The sequence below is a fragment of the Auxenochlorella protothecoides genome (assembly GCF_000733215.1).
Source record: "Auxenochlorella protothecoides strain 0710 unplaced genomic scaffold scaffold91, whole genome shotgun sequence".
In the NCBI taxonomy this organism is placed as follows: Eukaryota; Viridiplantae; Chlorophyta; class Trebouxiophyceae; order Chlorellales; family Chlorellaceae; genus Auxenochlorella; species Auxenochlorella protothecoides.
The window spans coordinates 23,131-40,556 of record NW_011934350.1 but is presented as its reverse complement, the minus strand read 5'-3'; the positions used below and the strand labels follow the sequence as shown (position 1 = coordinate 40,556).

Sequence of the window (17,426 nt, the reverse complement as noted above, 5' to 3'; positions counted from 1 at the left end):
GGGGGGGTGTGCGATGAGGAATGATGAGTTCGCTTGGGTCATGAAGCTGTCAAATCTTTCATGATGGGGGACCGACTGTTTCGTGCACGGCCCAGCCAGGCCGTGCCAGCCTTGGGATTGGGACACGCTGGGTCCAGGCACGCACCATTCCACCCAACCAGCCAGATTCAGGGGTTCATGGACTTCATGGATAACAGGGCAATTCACCCCCACCCCACCATCTGCCGCGTGGCCTGGGGGTACTGCAGCACCAGGTCCAGCTCATTCGCATCCAACGTCAGCAGCTTGTCCATGACCGGCTCGGGCAGTGCGGGGTACTGCGCCGGAGATGGGCGGGGCAGGGTCCATGGTTGTTGTGGGAGTCTGCTGCACAGCAAGGGCATCAGCCCACTCCCACTGTCACGACTTCAGCATCCCGCACCTCCCCCTCAAGTCCTGCACCTCTTCCCCACTGCTGGGCACGCCTGCATGCAGCCCCCCCTGCATGCAGCCACCCCTGCACCCTCCGTCACCCAGCCAAACACGGGAGCCCTCTCCACGACGCGACCCAAGGGGCCTTGCCTGCTCAAGGATGCGCTTCTTCATCCACTCGTAGTAGTAGTAGTACTTGGGGCGCCTGCGCAGCACCTCCGGCTTGGCCTGCGTGTGCGCCGCGGACAGCAGCGCCAGCAGGCCGGCGCTCCCGCGCGCCCGCACGGCGGCCACGCACTCCTCGGGGACGCGGCGCAGGAGGCGGCGCCGTGCCGCCTCGTGCACGCTTTCTTCTTGCTGCCCTGATTCCAGGCCCCCGCCGTCCTGGCCCTCCTCAGGGCCGCCGCACACGGCCCCCTTGGCCGAGCTGCCGACGACGGCGGGCACCTCGGGGCAAGCCCCCCCCGCCCCCTCGTCGCTCCCCTCGCGCTCGTGGCCGCCCGCCCCCTCCGCGGCCAGGCAGGCCAGCAGCAGCGCCCGGACGTTGTCGCCCGTCGCCTCGTAGGCGGCGCCCAGCAGGCCCAGCGCCGCCGGCCAGAGGGAGGAACGCGCGGCGGTGAGCCAGGGCGACGCCGCGCCCCACCCCTCCTCCCCCGCGTCCCCGGCGTCGGCCTCCGGGGTCCGCTCCTCGGCGGCCGGGCCGGCGCGGGGGCCGAACACGATGGCACAGCGTGCGTCTCGCAGGGCCTGGCCGGCGTCGCCGGCCTCGAGGTAGGCGGCGCCGCGCAGGTACGACAGCTCCGCCCGCCCGGGCTGCTTGCGGCCTGCAAAGGGAAGATGGCGGTGGAGGTGTGGCTTGTGGTGGTGCTGTGCTGCCTCGATGTGCACCCAGGCAGAGGATGGGCTTGTGGGAGGCGGGCAGGTGGGGGCAGGCAAAGGGCCGAGCAGCTGAGGCAGCCTGGTGCGGGTGGAGGGGCCAGGAGGACACGAGTCGGGTGAGCATGACGAAGTTCAGACAGGCATCCACTGCGTGGGAACGACTGGAAATGGACCCATCTGCTTCCCTGCTCCCCCGCCGACGCGGCTTTCAGTTCTGCCACACACCCCACCTCGTGACCACGTCTGGCAAAGCAAGTCGGCGGCCTCGTCCGCCACGTCCCTCCTGGTCGCGAGCACTCGCTCCAGGGCGGCACGGAGCTCGCCGGGAGCGAGGCGGGCGTCGGGGGGGATGCCGGCCAGGCGCCTGCCGTCCCTGGAGGAAAAGGGGGCGGGTCCCTGCCCCGCCTCAATCCGCCCGCACCAGTAGGCGGCGTGCCAGCTGGCGGGCAGGTTCTCCAGGGTCAAGCGCAGTGCCGCCGCCAGGGCGGGCGCCGCTCCCCCGCAGGCGGCCAGGCCGGAGCGATACACGCGCACCGCCTCCACCGAGTCGCCCAGCGCTCCCAGCGCGGCCGCCTTGCGGTGGAAGGCGCGAGCGAGGAGGGCGGCAGAGCTCGGCCGGTCCCGCGTCTCCGGGGAGGCCAGGGCAGTCAGGGCACGGTTTGCAGCCGCCAGGGAGGTAGTGGCATTGCCTGGGATGGGGAGGAAATTGTGGCACTGAGACAATCTGATCTCGCTCCTGCAGGATCGTTGGTGAGCCATTGCATGGGGGCCTGCAGCACTTCGTGCAGGTACACACTCGAATCGACCAGCCACCCGTCGCCAACGTACCGTCCTTGAGAGCCGCGAGGCTCTCACCGAGTAGCCTTTTGGCAGATTCAACCTCCATTCAGTTGTGCCGGTCAGAGTGCCGAGCTCGTGCACGCTGCCCGCACCCTGGGCCGTGGTCAGAGGTCGAAAATGGCACGACTGCGGTGGCGTTGTGCAATGTGCAAGATCCGCTCGCCGGAGTACGTTTAAAAGGGATCCGGGAAGCTAGAGGATTCTTTAAGCTGGATCTGTGGGAGTCGAATGGATTTGCACCGGAGTGCGCAAGTCAACTAGCCGAGCCCAGGATGCGGTCTGCAGGGTGTGGCATGTGCGGGGCTCGACGCCACAAATGCCCAGAAGACAGCTGGAACTGGCTTGATAGACGATGCTCACTCATCAGCAGGCTCATGGCGCCACTAGGATCAGGAAGCTGCCCCTCATATTTGAGGAACTGCAAGCTGATGGTCGTCGCCTGCTGGGCATGCGGAGGCTCCGCATGAACTGTGCATTTCAGGATCACTCTTCGCGGAGCATTGTCCCTGTGGAGCAGGGAACATTGATTAGAAGAAGGTACTACAGTCTCCTGTGCCAAAGTCTTCAGGGAGTGTACAGTGCGCGAGCATTGCTGGCACCCACATCGGATGGCACACACATGGTGTGGGTCGTTCGCCCGCATCCTACGCAGCTCCACTCGTGACCCACTACGACCACAAACCCATGCATCGGTACATTTGCTCAATCACCTCAATGCAAGCTGTATTGGACGGGAGGCTGTGTGGGCTTCGTCTCCCTGCCTCAGCCCGCGCCGGTTTCGGGCGGTGAGCCCCATCATGATGGGCAGACGGTCCGCCAAAATCGCCCTCAAAAAGGGGAAGGCCGACGGCAACAAGGCCAAGCTCTACGGAAAGGTGCTTGGTGTAGAGGGTATAGTTGGGGAGCCGTTGATTCACTGCAGCGCTTGGTCATGGGCTTGCCATGATGGGTGCAACGGCGTGCAACGCCAGTAAGAATGATCTGAGCCCTTGAAGGCTCTGGTGGTTTCATTGATGCTTGTGCGAGCTGAGCAAATTCCCATGCGGCCCTCGGAATACTGAATACAGCCCCTTCCCCAACCCCCTCCTCCCTCAGCTTGGCAAACTCATCGCCCAGGCGGCACGGGCCGGGGGCCCAGACCCAGTCACCAACATGCGGCTGCGGGAGGTCTTGCACCAGGCCAAGCTCGCCTCCCTCCCAAACGACATCGTCACGCGAAACCTGGAGAAGGCAACGGACAAGTCCGCCGCGAACTTTTCGGAGGTGTGCTGGACTGACGAGGGAAGGGTGGGTGGGGATCCGGCCAGCCGTCGCTGTTGCCATGCTGTCAATACTGCTTCCTCATGTATCCTCACCCACCCACCTCATGCCCTCTGGCAGGTGGTGTATGAGTGCTATGGTCCTGGCGGCACGGGGTACGTCATCGAGTCCCTCACCGACAACACCAACCGCTCCGCTTCCACCGTCCGGGCGGCGGTGACCAAGGCGGGCGGCAAGATGGCGGACCCCGGCTCCGTGCTCTTCGCGTTTGCCCGCCAGGGAGTCATCCTCGTGGGGGGCCGGGAGGATGACATCCTGGAAGCTGCCTTGGAGGCCGGTGCCCAGGATGTGCTGCCTGGCGAGGAGGATGGGGAGTTCAAGGTGGGTGGTTCTGGGAAGATTTGATCCCTCAAGCTGTTGGGATGGGATGGAATAGTGGTGGAGGGTGGCTGGGTGCAAGGCACATGCAGCCAACGCCATGCTGCTCTGGGGCCCCCACAATGCCATGGTGCCCGGTCCTCTCAACTGTCTGTTCATTGGGATTGCTGTGCCGCCTGCCATCCCCTGCCAGCCAGCCCATGCCCAGCTCTCGTCTTCATGCTGCACAGATCCTCACCGCGCCTGCGGACTTTGCAGCGGTGTGCTCCCGCCTGGCGGAGGCGGGGATCGAGGTGGATGGCGAGGACGCGAGCCTGGCCTACCTCCCATCCGCCCCCGTCGATGTGGGCGCAGAGGCCCAGGCAGCAAACGAGGTCCTGATGGAGCGACTGCTCGCCGTGGATGACGTCGATGCCGTGTACACAAACTGTGCTGGGCTGGCATGAGGGCGGTCGAACGCGTGACGCGTGGACCACTGTCTGCGCCTCTGGCACCTGCCGTGCCTGCTCAAGTTGTGGCGCCCGTCCCGGGTAGTCATGCCACAGCATCTGTAGAATGAGAAGTATGGACAGGACAGGCAGGCCTTGCCTCTTGAGCCCAGCGCTGTAGTGGTTCTTGCACGGGAGAGCGATTGGCAATGAGGACGCATGCAGCTGGCACTCAGGCGAGGCAGACATCTATGCGTACACCTTGGTGCAAGGTACAACATTGTAAAGGGTTCACCACAACCATTCAGCTCTCTCCGCTGACAACCATGTGCAGGGCCCCAACTACATTGTGCCCCTCAAGATGCAGCCGCAGCCACAGTCTCAAAGGCCAGTCCCTCTGGGGTTTGGACCACGGCCGGCCAGTAGTCTGGTGCCTCGCTCAGGTCGTAGCCCTGCAGGGAGAAGCCGGTGTGGAGGTTGGCCTCCAGGAGGGTGAGCCCATCGGTGGCGGAGGTGAGCTCCCTGCCCCTCCAGAACAGCTGCAGCAGGTCCAGGGAGAGGCCGAAGGAGGCGGCGGCAGCCTCCCTCAGGTCGCGGATGGTCTGCTCATACTTGATCCTGAGGGCGGGGTGGCCGGGGGAGAAGGGGCGGGTGAGGGTACTCGAGGTCCGGCAGTTGCACGGGTCAAACATGGCGCACGAGGGGCGCGGGTGCACACCTGACATCGATGGTCCTGGGAGGGTATTGCTTCCCTCTCCTAACAGTGATGAAAATCTGGTTGCCTTCTTTGGAGGCTGCGAAGGGAGGTGCGTGGGAACTCCTTAGGCCGAGCCACACTGGCAAGGGCGACTGTGTGAACCCCCGCCAATCGTGCACTCACCCATGGCGTTGCTGCTGAACTCCTGATGAGAAGAAAACGCAGGATCTAAAATGGTTTGTCGAATTTCACCGGTGCGCGAGAATCTGTTAACGGCCTGCGAGCTGTGCATCTAGGCTGGCGCGCAACCGGGCAATTTGATCTGGTCGCCGCGACAGCCGCATCACTCAGTGTATGGACCCATGGCCTTGATAGCTTTAAATCAGGGTGGTATCTCGTGAAAGAATTCAGTGTGGATTGCATGTAAAGAATATTGCAGAACCAGGTCTCGAGGTGCTGACTTTATTTCTGCGGCCCATCCACAACGCTGCTGCTCTGCCCCGAGCCGGCCACCACGGGGCGAGCTGGTGCTGGACTCTTCAGCCCCGGGAAGAGAACGGACATCCAGTCCTCGGTGGCTCGGCACCAGGACATGAATGCACTGTCTGCAAAGTTGAGGTGCCGTGGCAAGGGAGTTGTAAAAGTGAGACGCCTGGAGCACCCTGGCCAGAGTCTGATTCAACACAACACAGCTTGCTCAGGACCCACCTCCCTGGGGCAGAACTCCAAACAAGAATGTCCCTTGGGTTTGGGCTCCTTCGCATCATGCGCCCCCAACACGGCATGCACGGCTCACCAAATATTGTGAGCAGGTTCACGGCCAGCAGCTGGTAGTCCACGCGGATGAACTTGAAGTTGGCCGCCTGGATGGCGGGCCAGACCGCCAGCTCAGCGGCTAGGGTGGGCACGAAGTCCACCTCCACCTTCCTGCTGAAGTCGGCCCAGCTGCCTCGCTCGCCCACGTTCATGACGCCAAAGTAGCCCAGAATGTGGAGCGGGGAGAAAATGACAGTATCCAACAGTACCTGCACTTTTGGGGTTGAGATGGAAATGTTGACATTGAGGTGGTCGCTAGCATCTGGAAAAGATGACAACATGACTTGCAAATGGCAAGGGCAGCAGACAGGGGCGGAGCATTGAGCGTAAAGTCACCCAGTCCAGCTTGTATTGCCTCGAGTCCCCTCGCCTTGAGCGCCACGAAGCGGAGGGAGCCGGGGGAATGAAACCGCGTCGCGATGGAGTCGAGCTTGTGATACCACTGATCGTGGGGAGGGGGGCAAGAAGGTGCATGAGGTCAAGCATGTCATGTCTTCTCTGCCCATGCAATCTGCCAATCTTGCCTCAGCCAGCCAGGCCCTCTCTGCTGAAGCTCATAGGAGATATCCAACAAAGTTGCAAGCCCCCCGCTCTCCTCACCACATGGCCGATTGGACCTGTAATGGATATGGATAGAAGGAATGGTGAATTCCAAATAAACTCAATCTCAATCACACCCACTGCAAAGCAAGCTGCAGGCTGAGGGTGCATGCAAGGCTCCACCCTGATTGGCTTGAGGCATGCTATAGACTGGCCCCAGGTGTGACCAACCCATCCCATGACAGCCATCCGCACTCACCCACGGCAAAAGCACCATACGCGGCAGTGATCAGTGTCCTGTGCATGTCATATCTGAGCTGCCTCTTGTCCAGTCGCTGCGCCAACGCGTCGCCAGCCGCCCTGCAGATCAATGAATGAGTGGGGTGTAGAGGCAAGGATGTCTCGCTGCTGTGCACAACTGGAGTAAGTGGTCTCATTTCATATGCACACTCTCAACTCCATAACCCTGGTCTTCACTGCCTGCTCTTGCCCCGTTGGATTGCTTTAAGAACTCCCTGCAGCGCCAAGGTCTCACCATAGAGCTCCAGTGCTGATAACCTGGGTACGCAATGGGTACCGTCGAAGGCACTGTGCATAGGCCGCGAAGCCATGTAGCAAGAGGCTTCTCACCATTTGAATGAAATTCGGACGGGTTGAGGCTGTCTGGGCGGCTGGAACTGTGGGAATTTCCGGAGAGGAGGTGGCCACCCAGCGCACGCACTTCTACACAGGCGTCTCAATGCTGACCCATGCACTCCAGAGCATGCGCATGCATTGTCATTCCCAACCTTTTCAGGTGTGTCCTGGCCGAGCGGCGTTCTCTTCCCTGCAGGCCGTGCAGAAGCCACTGTGTCCACATCCATATTCACAAGAGGGCGCTGGCGCCCCCCCGCCTTCAAAACCCTGCAGCTGATGCGGACAGACCGCTCCGAAACATCTATCCTGGCGTTGCGGACCGGCCTGGGTGTACACAATCAGACATGTAGGAAGATAAATCTGTTCCTTGGGACCAACAACGTCGTAATTGCCCAGTCTGGCAGGGCCTCGGAGGATATGGGGAACCTCCAGAGCCTGGAATCGAGTGAGAAGCATTCTCTTAGCAAGGCAGAACTCGAGCGGATGGAGCGACGGTGAGAATTGTGCTAGCAGAATTTGCAACAGGAAGCTTTCTGTACTGAGATGGGCCAGTGGAAGCAGACATCTTTTGTGAGACTTAGATGTGGCGCCAAGGCTTCCCACGTAGTATGCTGTGGAAGGGGGATTTCCTTTTATCCGTCTCCAGCACCAAGATCCACAACACCGTTTGAATCAAACGACAGGTTGAAACGGCTGGGCCGCGGGGAGACGGAGCTGGCCCTCACGGACTTCCAACTGATACCAGAGATTGCCGGCAACCCCTTCCTGGCCCGCATCTTCCAGCTTTCCGACCGCAACTGTGATGGCTACATGGATTCCCAGGACCTGAGGGAGCTCATGCTGCGCCTGACGGAGCTGAGGGACCTGGAAGCCAAGCACCGCTTTGTGTTCGGGATATACGATGCCGATGGGGACGGCTTTGTCACCGCCCAGGATCTTCACCGCCAGTTGCAGGAGACCAACACGCGAGGACTGCCGGAGGACAAGCTGTGGAAGGTCGTGGAGGCCACCATGGAGGAGTTTGACACCGATGGGGATGGCGCCCTCGGCTTTGAGGAGTTTGTCGAGCTCATCACAGCTGTGCCCTCAATGGGATGAGGAGAGGCCTTGGAGCCGGAAGGAGGAGGCTTTGCGTGTCGAGCGCCGCATTTGCGCTGGCCAAGCCACTGGCATTGCGGGACAGAACGCAAAAAGCTCATCGCTGGGAAGGTGTCACGGCCGTTGCCGACAGCGTCAGGGTCACACGAGCAAGCTGGTTTGCGGAGCACCGAGGGGTCCCTACTCCAGCAATCTATACAGAAGATGGCCTGGACTTGGGGCCACTGGAGGACACTTTCATGACAAGGACCCCTTGACAATTACAATAGTCTCCCAGCACTTCCTAATGGGCGAGTGGGGAGATTATACCATTATGTAGCATGTGCAGCTCCCTGACTTTTCACCGGCTTGACCACAGGACCCGACGTGAGGTAACTTTGATATATTGCAAGCCTTTCAACAGATACTGGAGAGGGCAGCAACGCGCATGCGCGCGCGCGCATCGGCTCAGGGTCGGGTGGTAACTCCAGTTGGGCCATTCTTTTGGGATGCGGCACCACGGTCCGTGCCTGTCGCTACCCTCTCCTCTCATATAGTCAAGGTGGCAAGGAACACATTGACACCCCTCTGTGCCGCGATCACCGACAGCCTGAGCGCAAGGCGATGGCCCAGCAACCCTTGGCCATCAGCGACACAGCGCATGGCGCAGAGATTGGTTGGAGGAGGGGTCAGGACCTCATCACGGCGCTTCCCTATGTAGATGCCCTGACTGCCGAAAGTCGCGCCGCTGTCGAGAGGCTGGTCCAGGAGGAGGTGTGTCTGGCGTGGCACGAGGAACACGGGCCTGCGTGCCTCCCTGAACGTGTTCGCGAGGACCTCCTCTCAGATATTACCATCCCTGCACCTCGCAGCTCGCTCGGAGCGACAAGACCCCCGCAGACTACTTGGCAGAGCTGCCCCGGCTCCTGGCCTCCAGGCTAGATGTAAGCTCCCACACCTCTGGCGGCATTCACACCAGTGCACGGCTGGCAGGCATGGCGCTGAATCATCCTCCACCCTTCTATGCACCCACGCAGGAGGGCTCCCTCGTCGCCCAGGAGCTGGAAAGGGTGGCTCGCGGCGAGCAGATGGCTGAAATGGACACCGTGAGGTACAACCTGGACCCCCCCTCCCCCAGCTCACGAGAGAGTGTGGATGCCTGGCAACAGGCCCTTGACAATTCCCACAGCCAGCTGGAGCATCAGTATACGAGGTGGGTCTTGGGGTGATGGCGGGTGGATGCAAGCGAATAGCAAACATGGCGCTGTCAGGCCTCCCTGCTGCCCAGCCTCCACTCTGCGACCATGTGCCCCTGCCTCGGCGCCGCAGGCTCATCAACCTGGAGCTGCTGCTCAAGTTTGGACCGGATGCTTGGCGCGTGCGGAACGAGACCCTCACGGTCCAGTGCGAGGCTCTGAAACGGCGGCTGGCGGCCGTCAAGAAGGAGACGGAGGACCTGAACCGCAGCAGGAAGCTGTCCCAGCTGGAAGCCGGGCGGCAGCTGTCCTCCCTGCAGGCCGAGTACACGCAGCTGGTTGCCAAGAACGCCGAGATCGAGGCGGCGTGCCTCACGCTGGAGAGCCAGGCCGCGGCGTTGGGTGACAAAGGGGGTGGCGACTCGGATGCCTCGATGGTGGAGGCCACTGCCTGAATTGGGGACTGGTGTGCACTGTAATGAGCGAATCACAACGGGTATCATTCAACAGAGGGTGGGAGACAACGTGCATGCGTCGAGCATACTGTTCACGGTACGGTGTATGGTCTGGGGTCCCAAAAGCTGGAGGCTCCTGCAGCCAAAACACCATTGCGCCTGGAGGCTGGGGCTTGCATTGCTTGTGCCTGGGATACACCACAAGAGTGGGTGCGTGACAAACTCCATCAGGCCGAAGGCCCAGCTCGCCATCACTTGGGTCGAGGATCGCTCCTGTCCTTGGCGCGGCGCAGGGATTCGGGCACGGGCCGCTTTCTCGATTCTGCGTCCTGTGCCTTCCTGTCAAAGTATCGCAGCTCCGCCCGCGCCTCCGCAGACTTCTCGGCCAGCTCCTTCCTGTCAGGTCTGGCGGTGCTGGCCTGCTGTGCGCGCTCCGCCTTGTCAGACACGCGTTCGCTGACCTCCAGCCCCGAGCTCAGCAGGCCCCGCAGCAGGTTGGAGCCCTGGCGGGCCAGCCAGCCGGCCGTCTCCGGGAACTCGACCTCCACAGGCTCTGTCAGCGCCAGCCGCTCAATCTGAGAGGAGAGGGATGCAACTGTTGGGAGGCTATGACGACGTTCCAGCGTCTCAAGCACCATTGCGCACCCCACAAATATCGGGGACAGTGCTTCGCCAGGTAGCCAGGTGCCACTCCTCGTCACAGCTGAGCCAGCATCCAGGCCATTCCAGCAACAACGTTTCAGGCACTCCTACCTGGACATGTGCGATGCCGGCGGCGATGGACAGGAGGACAAAGGAGTTGAGCTGCAGGCCGTTGGTCAGGTACGGCAGGGTATAGAGCGCGGCATACACATAGTAGAGGGAGCTGTATGTCTCGTCGTCCAGTCCGGCAAAGACCCAGGCCTGGCGAAGATGCGGAGCGAAGGTGGGATGTGCCGCCTGGTCATAAGGCGCTGCCTCTTCTCATGCAACCCTCGGCAACCAGCCGGTCGGCGCAGGAAGGACAGACCTAGTCCATGACACGATGTGCAAGGCATGCCATGCCACCAGCCCTCCCTCACCAGGGGGCTCAGGTAGGGGATGACGCTGAGCACGCTCATCACCCCCCACCGAATGCTGTTGGCCTCCTCCTCCTCGGTGGGCTGCAGGTACCGCCGCTCGTTGGCCTCTCGAGCCTCCCCACTCAGGATGGGCAGACTGGACAGCGCGATCCCCAGTGCGATCCCTACCCCTGTGGCATACTGGATGCCCTCGACCACGAGACTCGCGGGCACAGGCCCCGCCCTGCTCGACCGGTTCCGCGGCCGTGCCCCGATGTGATGGGGCGGTAGGGCATTGAGGACACGAGGCGCCACAAATCGCGGATGGACATGGGCATGCACCCTGGCTTGAGGCGTGGATCCCTGCATTATTGGCGCCCGTGCATGGCAGTGGGGTAAAATTCCCTCGGGCCTCCTTAGGGCGACGGAGCCGCACCTCCTGATCGAGCAGCGCTCTCGAAAGCCCTGCAACAACCAATGAATGTTGGGTTTGCTCGACCTCCCGGATGTTCTCCCGAATCTGTCGTGGGCCAAGTTGGGTCTCGCGCCTGGCGCGCCCTTATGCCGGGTGCTGAGGCGAAGCTCTCTCGTATGTTCGATTACAGGCGGGCATTCCAGCGCACGAGTAAGGTAGCCGCTGCAAGCAGGATACCAGGACAAGCAAAGAAAGAGGGGGTTTCAGGTGTGTGCGAACGGAGAGGATGAATGGTGGGGTCAAGCGTGCTGCAGTCCTGACAGCAGCACTGCCTCAAGCTCGCCACAGCAATCCCTCCCTCCATCCTCCCGCGAAGGTTTGCCAGGCTTAGCAGCAGCCTTGCTGCCGCCTGGGGGTCGCGTGCGCCTGCATGTCCACCGTTTCTGGCAGGAAGCTGGAAGGACAGGGGAAAAGGGTTGCAGGGTTGAGTATGAGGTGGGAGATGTGAGGTGTTGTGAGGTCTGGTGAGGTGGGCCGCCAGACGCATGATTCCCGCATACTGAGCGATACGATGATGGCGGAGGCGACGACATACGCACATTGGCAGAAGAACACAGGAAGCAGGTCACCGCGTCAAGCGTGTCCTCCCTTGGCGACGCCATCACACCCACCCCACCCCACACTCACATCTCCTCCTCGGTCTCGTTCTTGAGCGCGTTCCGCGCGATGGTGGCAAAGGCGGTGTCCACATTCACATCCTCCTTGGCGCTGGTCTCAAAGTAGGGGATGCCCCCCTTGGCGGCGGCCCACTGCTTGGCCCGCTTCTCGCTGACCTGGCGGGCCTTGCCGCCGTCGGCGTCGATCTTGTTGCCCAGCACCACAAAGGGGAAGGTCTCCGGGTCGGCGGGGGAGGCCTGGATCAGGAACTCATCCCTCCAATTCTCCAGGTTGTCAAAGGACTTGGAGGAGGTGACGTCGTGAACCAGCACGCAGCAGTCGGCGCCGCGGTAGAAAGCGACGCCCAGGGACTGGAAACGCTCCTGGCCTGCCGTGTCCCAGATCTTAAGTGGGGAGAGGGGATGCGGCGGTGCCGAGCGTGGGGTGCTGTTACATCGCCACAGCCTCGGAGGACAGCACGGGAGCGTCTTCCATACATCTGGAACATGATGAAGCCTCCCCGGTGCACTCATACAACCACGTGGAGGACCCCATGACCCCACCCACTCCCCTGGCGCTCCCATGCACAGACCTGCATGGTGACCAGTCTGTCATCCACTTGCACCTCCTTTGTGAGGAAGTCCGCGCCGATCGTGGCCTTGTACTGGCTGGAGAACTTCTTGTTCACATACTGCGGTGATAGTGAGACGAGGTGAGGGTGAGGCCTCATGCAGCTGGAGGGATGCCCTCTGGTCAGACATCCAGCAGAGGACAGATTCTGGGTGCAACATCGAACCTCCGGGATGCGGATGTGCGACCTTTCAGTCACATCCATCGCACCTGGTTCATGAGGCTGGTCTTTCCCACCCTGTGTCGCAGCAGAGGGAGGGAGGGGGAGGGGACACTGGGAGAGGGTGCCGGCCAGTCGCTGACGCCATTGAATCGTGCGCCTCTGCAGTGCCGACCGTCCACGCCACTCACCCGCTGTCCCCCAGAATAATGACTTTGAGAAGGGTGCGCTTCCTTGACGCCATGGCTACGGCTTCTGAGCGGTCTGCCGGGGCGCGGGTGCCCTAGTCTCGTATGGGCCTCCCTGATTTCCGCAAGGTGGGGTCGCAGACGATCCTCTCTGGCACAAAAACTAGCACAAGTATGATGGCACAGTGCGAACCTACCGTGCCCTGGTATGCGTCACCAGCGGCTGGGTGCCCAGCCGTGTTCTGGGTGCGCTCAAATTTTCCCGGCTGGAAAGCGTGCTGTTTGGGTTCCCCGATGTTGCAACAGGATGTCAAAAGCGCCCTTGTACCTGACTCCCACCCAGCTTGCTTGCGGTGATGCCGAAGCAGAGATGCTTCGTCCCAAAGACATCCGTCTTTGATAAGATCCCTCCAGGGACAGTGCATCTGACCGCTCAAAAAACGCATTCACCCAGCAGGAATGCGCAGATCGCAGGTGAGGCTACCGATGGCGCCCCTGGGCAGGCGGCCCGCCGAGACCACACCCCTTGGCGGCTCTGAGCGGCCTGCGTGTTCAAGGTCTAATCGGCGTGGTTCAGGCTGACGGGCCGCAGCCCCGGCCCGCCCTCCGGCGGCTCGGCTCGCACGGTGAAGACCCGTGTCCCGATGCGGGCGCCGCTGCGCGCGCAGACCGTGCCCTCCGTGACCACCACCCTGCCGCCCTCCAGCGCCGCCAGGCGGGACCGCGCGGCGGTGAGCCTGGCCTGTAGCGCGGCGCGGCGCAGGCCGGCGGCGCGCGCGCGGTGACGCCGCTCCGCGACCAGCCCGGCCAGTAGGTCGCCCAGCGTGCACAGCGCGGCGTCGCCCGGCAGCGCGGCCACCAGGCCCAGCGGGTCTAGGCCCAGCGCGGCCACGAGGCGCGCCGCGTCGCGGTGGCGCGTGGGCGCGCCGCCGGCCAGGACCACGCCCAGCAGGTCGGGGTGAAGGTCGCGCGGGAGGTGGCGCCGCGCGTAGGCCGCCGCGGCGGGCACATCGCGCAGCCGGACGCACAGAAGGCGCAGCGCCTCCATGTGGTTTCCGGCCTGCGGTGAGGGAGAGAGTGTGTATTGGGGGGAAGATGTGGTGGGGCATAGGGTGTGGTGAGGCATGGACAGAGGGACAAGAGAAGGTCTCCCTGCCGGCAGCCGGTACAAGCTGCATGGGACGCTGTGCGGCAGATCGAGGCCCCACAGACGAGCACTGCACCTGCTGCCGATGTCTCCCCCTCACTACTAAAAACGTGATCTCGACTCCCTTCCCCCTTCAGCGCACCAGGCGGTGCATGGCCACCTCCTCCCGGTCCAGCCCGAGGCCCTGCAGGGCATGCAGCACGCGCCGCGGGTCGCACAGCGTGGACTGGCCCAGGTGTTGACTCAGCGCGGCGGCCACCTCCTCCAGCTCCGCCTCGTCGGGCTCTCCCAGCTCTGTCCCTTCCTTTCCCGCGACGCTGCCCTCCTCGATCTCCTGGCCGTCAGCCACCGCTCCTGCTAACACCACACGGTGCCCGCCCTCTCCACCCTCCCGCCCGCCCCGCCGCAGCAGGCCCAGCAGCTCCAGGGCGAGCGCGGTGTGGACGCTTTCCTCACCTGCCGCCTCGCCCCCGCAGTGCACCAGGTGGCGCAGGAAGCGCCAGCGCACCCGCCCGCCCTCCGGCAGCGCGCCCAGCACGAGGTCCACGGGCAGCGCCCGCCGCGTCAGCAGCCGCAGCCCCGGCTCCCAGCCCCGCGCCAGGACCCAGGGCAGCGCGGCCAGGGCTGCCGCCTCGTCGCAGGCGGCGGGGTCCAGCAGCAGGTCCACGGCCGCGGCGGTGGCCCGCTCCGCGCCGGCCCCGCGCCGCGCCGCCGCGCGCTGGTACACCGCCAGCGCACGCGGCACCTCGCCGGTCGTGGCGCACAGCGTGCCCAGCGTGTCCTCCCAGCCCAGCGACAGCAGGCGCGGCTCCACCTCGGGCAGCGCGGCCGCGTTGGGCACGGCGGCGAAGGCGGCGGCCTCGTCCTCCGCGCCCAGATCCATGAGCAGGTGCAGGATCAGGGTGTCAATGCCGTCTTTGGCCTGGGCGCCCTCCATCTCCCGCGCCTGGCGCGGAAGCAGGCGTGACGGTGAATTGGAGGGTTCAGGCGCGCACGTGACCGGTGGAGAGGTGGTGGCGGCGAGACGCGTGGCACGCAGGGACACCCAATGCTCAGAACGACATGGAATACAGCATGCACAGCCAGGGGCGTGCACTGTCACCCTCGCATGATGCACCCAACTCCTGGCGCCATACCCGAAAGAAGTAGGGGACGAAGGCTTCCACGGCCTCGCGGAGCTGCTCCTGCTCCACTCCGCGCCTTGCCCGCTTGGCATCTCTACCATCCTCCAGCACCGGCAGACCCTGCCAGCCGCCGCCGGTCGCAGCAAAGGGGGAGGGCAGGCCCGCATCTGGGGGATCGGCCCCCATGACATCCCCGGGGTCTCCATGCCTGGTCGCGCGGTCCAGGGCTTCCAGCAAGGGCAGCCAGCTGGCCATGCGCTGCGGCCACAGCCTGAGCAGCTGGGCGGGCTGGAATGCGTGGCACGCCACCCGATCCAGCACTGCGAGGCCCTCGGTGAATCGGGCCCCTGGGATGTGGGAGTTGGGTTTGGTGGTATGTGCACGTGTGTGTGAGAGGAAGAGGACATTCTCAGACATGCCCTCTGCACAATGCCCCAACAATCGGGCCAGGGTGCTCCACCCATCGGCGATCATGTGAACCGTGCGACCCTACACGACAGTCCTAGCGGCATGCCCTCCCATGCACTCTAGATCCCAACCACATCAGCGCTTGCCTCTGAGCAGGGCCAGGCCGACCAAGGCCAGGCCGGCCTGGGCCCAGGCCTCGCCCCGCGCCTCGCCCCGGCTCGACAGGCGCAGCGCGGCTTCCGCCTCGCCGTGGGCCAGCGCATCCCGCACCTGGTCCCAGGCGGGGACGGGCTGCGCCAGGAAGACGGTGGCCCCGGCCGAGCGCGCCGCCGTGGACCCAGGCGCGGCGCGGGGCGCGACCAGCACCGCGCCCGCATCGTTGCAGGCCGACACGGCCTGCCCGGCCGCCGCGCCACCGGGGTCCGCGGCCGCCAGGCCCAGGGTCTGCACGCAGGCGCCGGTGTCGGCCTCCAGCACGCACAGGCGCTCCGGGGTCCAGACCAGCAGGTGCCGCCCCACGCCACTCAGCGCGCGCAGCGCGCCGTAGCCCTCCAGGCTCAACGCGTCGCCCACAGGGTGCCCTGCAGGGTTGATGCGGATGCCCGTCTCGCCCTGGGCGTTTGGAAAGGTGGGCAGGGGGACCGGGGGGGTTGGGGAGTGTTGGCTGTGAATGCTGGCTGGAGTCGAGGATTCCAATGTCGTCTGAGGTTTATTGGGGAAGAAGCAAAGGCCATGCGCAACCCCGAGCCTGAGGTGCTGCTTGGGACTCAGCTGCCAGCTGCGTCGAAGGGACTGCATGTGGGCTCCCAAGGCCACCACTCCCTTCCCCTTCCCCTCCCAACCCCCACCACCAGCAGCTCACCAGTAATACTACGGCTTGGGCCAGGGAGGGCAGCCCCACCGCTCGAGGCGGCACGTATGCCAGCTCCGGCGGCACGTCGAAAAGCTGGCGCAGGGACCCCCCCGCCAGAGGGGCTGCGAAGCAGTAGCGCATCCCGGCGGCGCACACCAGCTGCGCGCCCACCCAGGCCGGGCAGGTCGGGGAGGCGATGCCAGGCAGCTCCATCTCGGCCGCCACCTGGCCCAGCTTGCCGCTCTCGGCCGGGAAGAGGAGCAGGACGGTGAGCCTGCCGACGGTGATACAAAGCGGGGGAAGGACGATCAGAGGCATTGCATGGTGAGCGACGGGGCGCACAAAGGAGCCAGAAGAGACACCTGCCAAGAGCTGTATGCCAGGCATGTATCCTTGAAATATCCGCCAATAAATCTCTCAGCCGCCAGCCCCAAAGCCCCTCCTGCAACATCTTACACCTGCAGGAGCGTGCCCCACGAGGCCTGTGGAAGACTGCCAGGCGAGGCGCGCGGCCCGGCTCCTCGTTGGCGCAGGTGGCCAGCGCAATTCCCTTGAGTGGCAGGGGTTGGGAGCGGAGGCTCCCGGCGTCGAGCAGGGTGAGGGAGCCTCCCTCCTGCAGTGCCACCAGCCTCGAGACGGAGGAGAGGTAGTGCAGCCCCACTATCGCCTGCATGGATCGGGGTGCTGTGTGAGGGAGCAGCCGCGGCGTACATAGGCAGAGTGGATGGGGCCAGACGACACAGCTACGCGGCTTCGGCTGGGGTGAGTTGCAGCTGAGCCCTCTGGCAGACGCCAACACGTCCTGACCAAGCCCAGGGCCTTCTCTGCATGCTCGTGCGCACCTTTTTGCCCAGATGCTTCCTGGCGGCGAGGGTGAGGGAGCCTTCAGGCCCCACCCTGTGCTCTTCCAGGGAGCCGTCTTCCAGGCCCAGGCAGACCCGAGACCCGCTCGAATCCAGGGCGGCCGATCGCACGACTGGAGCTCCGGCCGGTCGATTCTGGGCGTGCCATACCCGGAACACCCACCGGCCATCCATGTGCGACCTCACCCCGGGCTGGGCATGGGCACGAGATCACTTGCGCTGGGAGGCGGTCACGGGATACCCATCGTGCCGACAAGTGGGTCTGGAGTCGACATTATATTCTCATTTTATGCAGAGATTTTCAGCCTCGTGCAAAACTTCCATGATC

The 17,426-nt window shown here is 63.9% G+C and overlaps 9 protein-coding genes across 9 annotated transcripts in view; 3 read left to right on the top strand and 6 right to left on the bottom strand.

The window, feature by feature from the left end:
• Positions 1 to 2,176, bottom strand: part of F751_6600 (hypothetical protein) — a gene marked incomplete at both ends in the record, with an annotated part of 3,316 nt that extends 1,140 nt beyond the window's left edge. Inside the window, 4 exons of the mRNA XM_011402301.1 lie at positions 219 to 317; positions 523 to 1,235; positions 1,521 to 1,979; positions 2,146 to 2,176. Coding sequence (XP_011400603.1) covers positions 219 to 317; positions 523 to 1,235; positions 1,521 to 1,979; positions 2,146 to 2,176 — 1,302 coding nt within the window. The remainder of the gene's footprint in view (positions 1 to 218; positions 318 to 522; positions 1,236 to 1,520; positions 1,980 to 2,145) is intronic.
• Positions 2,177 to 2,927: 751 nt separating this feature from the next.
• On the top strand, positions 2,928 to 4,214 carry F751_6598 (putative transcriptional regulatory protein; the record flags this gene model as incomplete). The annotated part of the gene is made up of 4 exons (XM_011402299.1): positions 2,928 to 3,005; positions 3,226 to 3,393; positions 3,511 to 3,771; positions 3,999 to 4,214. 4 exons carry the CDS (start codon positions 2,928 to 2,930, stop codon positions 4,212 to 4,214), a joined length of 723 nt encoding a protein of 240 aa, XP_011400601.1.
• F751_6599 (hypothetical protein) lies at positions 3,800 to 3,970 on the bottom strand (the record flags this gene model as incomplete). The annotated part of the gene is made up of 1 exon (XM_011402300.1): positions 3,800 to 3,970. The coding sequence occupies one exon, from the start codon at positions 3,968 to 3,970 to the stop codon at positions 3,800 to 3,802; it is 171 nt and encodes a 56-aa protein (XP_011400602.1).
• Positions 4,215 to 4,552: 338 nt separating the features above from the next.
• Positions 4,553 to 5,080, bottom strand: F751_6597 (hypothetical protein; the record flags this gene model as incomplete). Its single annotated transcript, XM_011402298.1, has 3 exons — positions 4,553 to 4,814; positions 4,915 to 4,990; positions 5,077 to 5,080. The coding sequence occupies 3 exons, from the start codon at positions 5,078 to 5,080 to the stop codon at positions 4,553 to 4,555; spliced, it is 342 nt and encodes a 113-aa protein (XP_011400600.1).
• Positions 5,081 to 5,355: 275 nt separating this feature from the next.
• Positions 5,356 to 6,554, bottom strand: F751_6596 (Protein SYM1; the record flags this gene model as incomplete). Its single annotated transcript, XM_011402297.1, has 5 exons — positions 5,356 to 5,498; positions 5,690 to 5,918; positions 6,092 to 6,151; positions 6,310 to 6,326; positions 6,509 to 6,554. 5 exons carry the CDS (start codon positions 6,552 to 6,554, stop codon positions 5,356 to 5,358), a joined length of 495 nt encoding a protein of 164 aa, XP_011400599.1.
• Positions 6,555 to 7,302: 748 nt separating this feature from the next.
• On the top strand, positions 7,303 to 7,983 carry F751_6595 (Calcineurin subunit B type 1; the record flags this gene model as incomplete). Its single annotated transcript, XM_011402296.1, has 2 exons — positions 7,303 to 7,379; positions 7,569 to 7,983. 2 exons carry the CDS (start codon positions 7,303 to 7,305, stop codon positions 7,981 to 7,983), a joined length of 492 nt encoding a protein of 163 aa, XP_011400598.1.
• A 603-nt stretch (positions 7,984 to 8,586) lies between these two features.
• On the top strand, positions 8,587 to 9,613 carry F751_6594 (Pre-mRNA-splicing factor SPF27-like protein; the record flags this gene model as incomplete). The annotated part of the gene is made up of 4 exons (XM_011402295.1): positions 8,587 to 8,736; positions 8,835 to 8,906; positions 9,000 to 9,175; positions 9,292 to 9,613. 4 exons carry the CDS (start codon positions 8,587 to 8,589, stop codon positions 9,611 to 9,613), a joined length of 720 nt encoding a protein of 239 aa, XP_011400597.1.
• Positions 9,614 to 9,864: 251 nt separating this feature from the next.
• On the bottom strand, positions 9,865 to 12,759 carry F751_6593 (Ras-related protein Rab7; the record flags this gene model as incomplete). Its single annotated transcript, XM_011402294.1, has 7 exons — positions 9,865 to 10,188; positions 10,367 to 10,516; positions 10,675 to 10,897; positions 11,756 to 12,129; positions 12,318 to 12,416; positions 12,566 to 12,593; positions 12,707 to 12,759. 7 exons carry the CDS (start codon positions 12,757 to 12,759, stop codon positions 9,865 to 9,867), a joined length of 1,251 nt encoding a protein of 416 aa, XP_011400596.1.
• Positions 12,760 to 13,262: 503 nt separating this feature from the next.
• Positions 13,263 to 17,272, bottom strand: F751_6592 (hypothetical protein; the record flags this gene model as incomplete). The annotated part of the gene is made up of 9 exons (XM_011402293.1): positions 13,263 to 13,763; positions 13,993 to 14,481; positions 14,665 to 14,796; positions 14,987 to 15,321; positions 15,529 to 15,673; positions 15,833 to 15,994; positions 16,245 to 16,509; positions 16,694 to 16,902; positions 17,132 to 17,272. 9 exons carry the CDS (start codon positions 17,270 to 17,272, stop codon positions 13,263 to 13,265), a joined length of 2,379 nt encoding a protein of 792 aa, XP_011400595.1.
• Between the last annotated feature and the right edge of the window lie 154 nt (positions 17,273 to 17,426).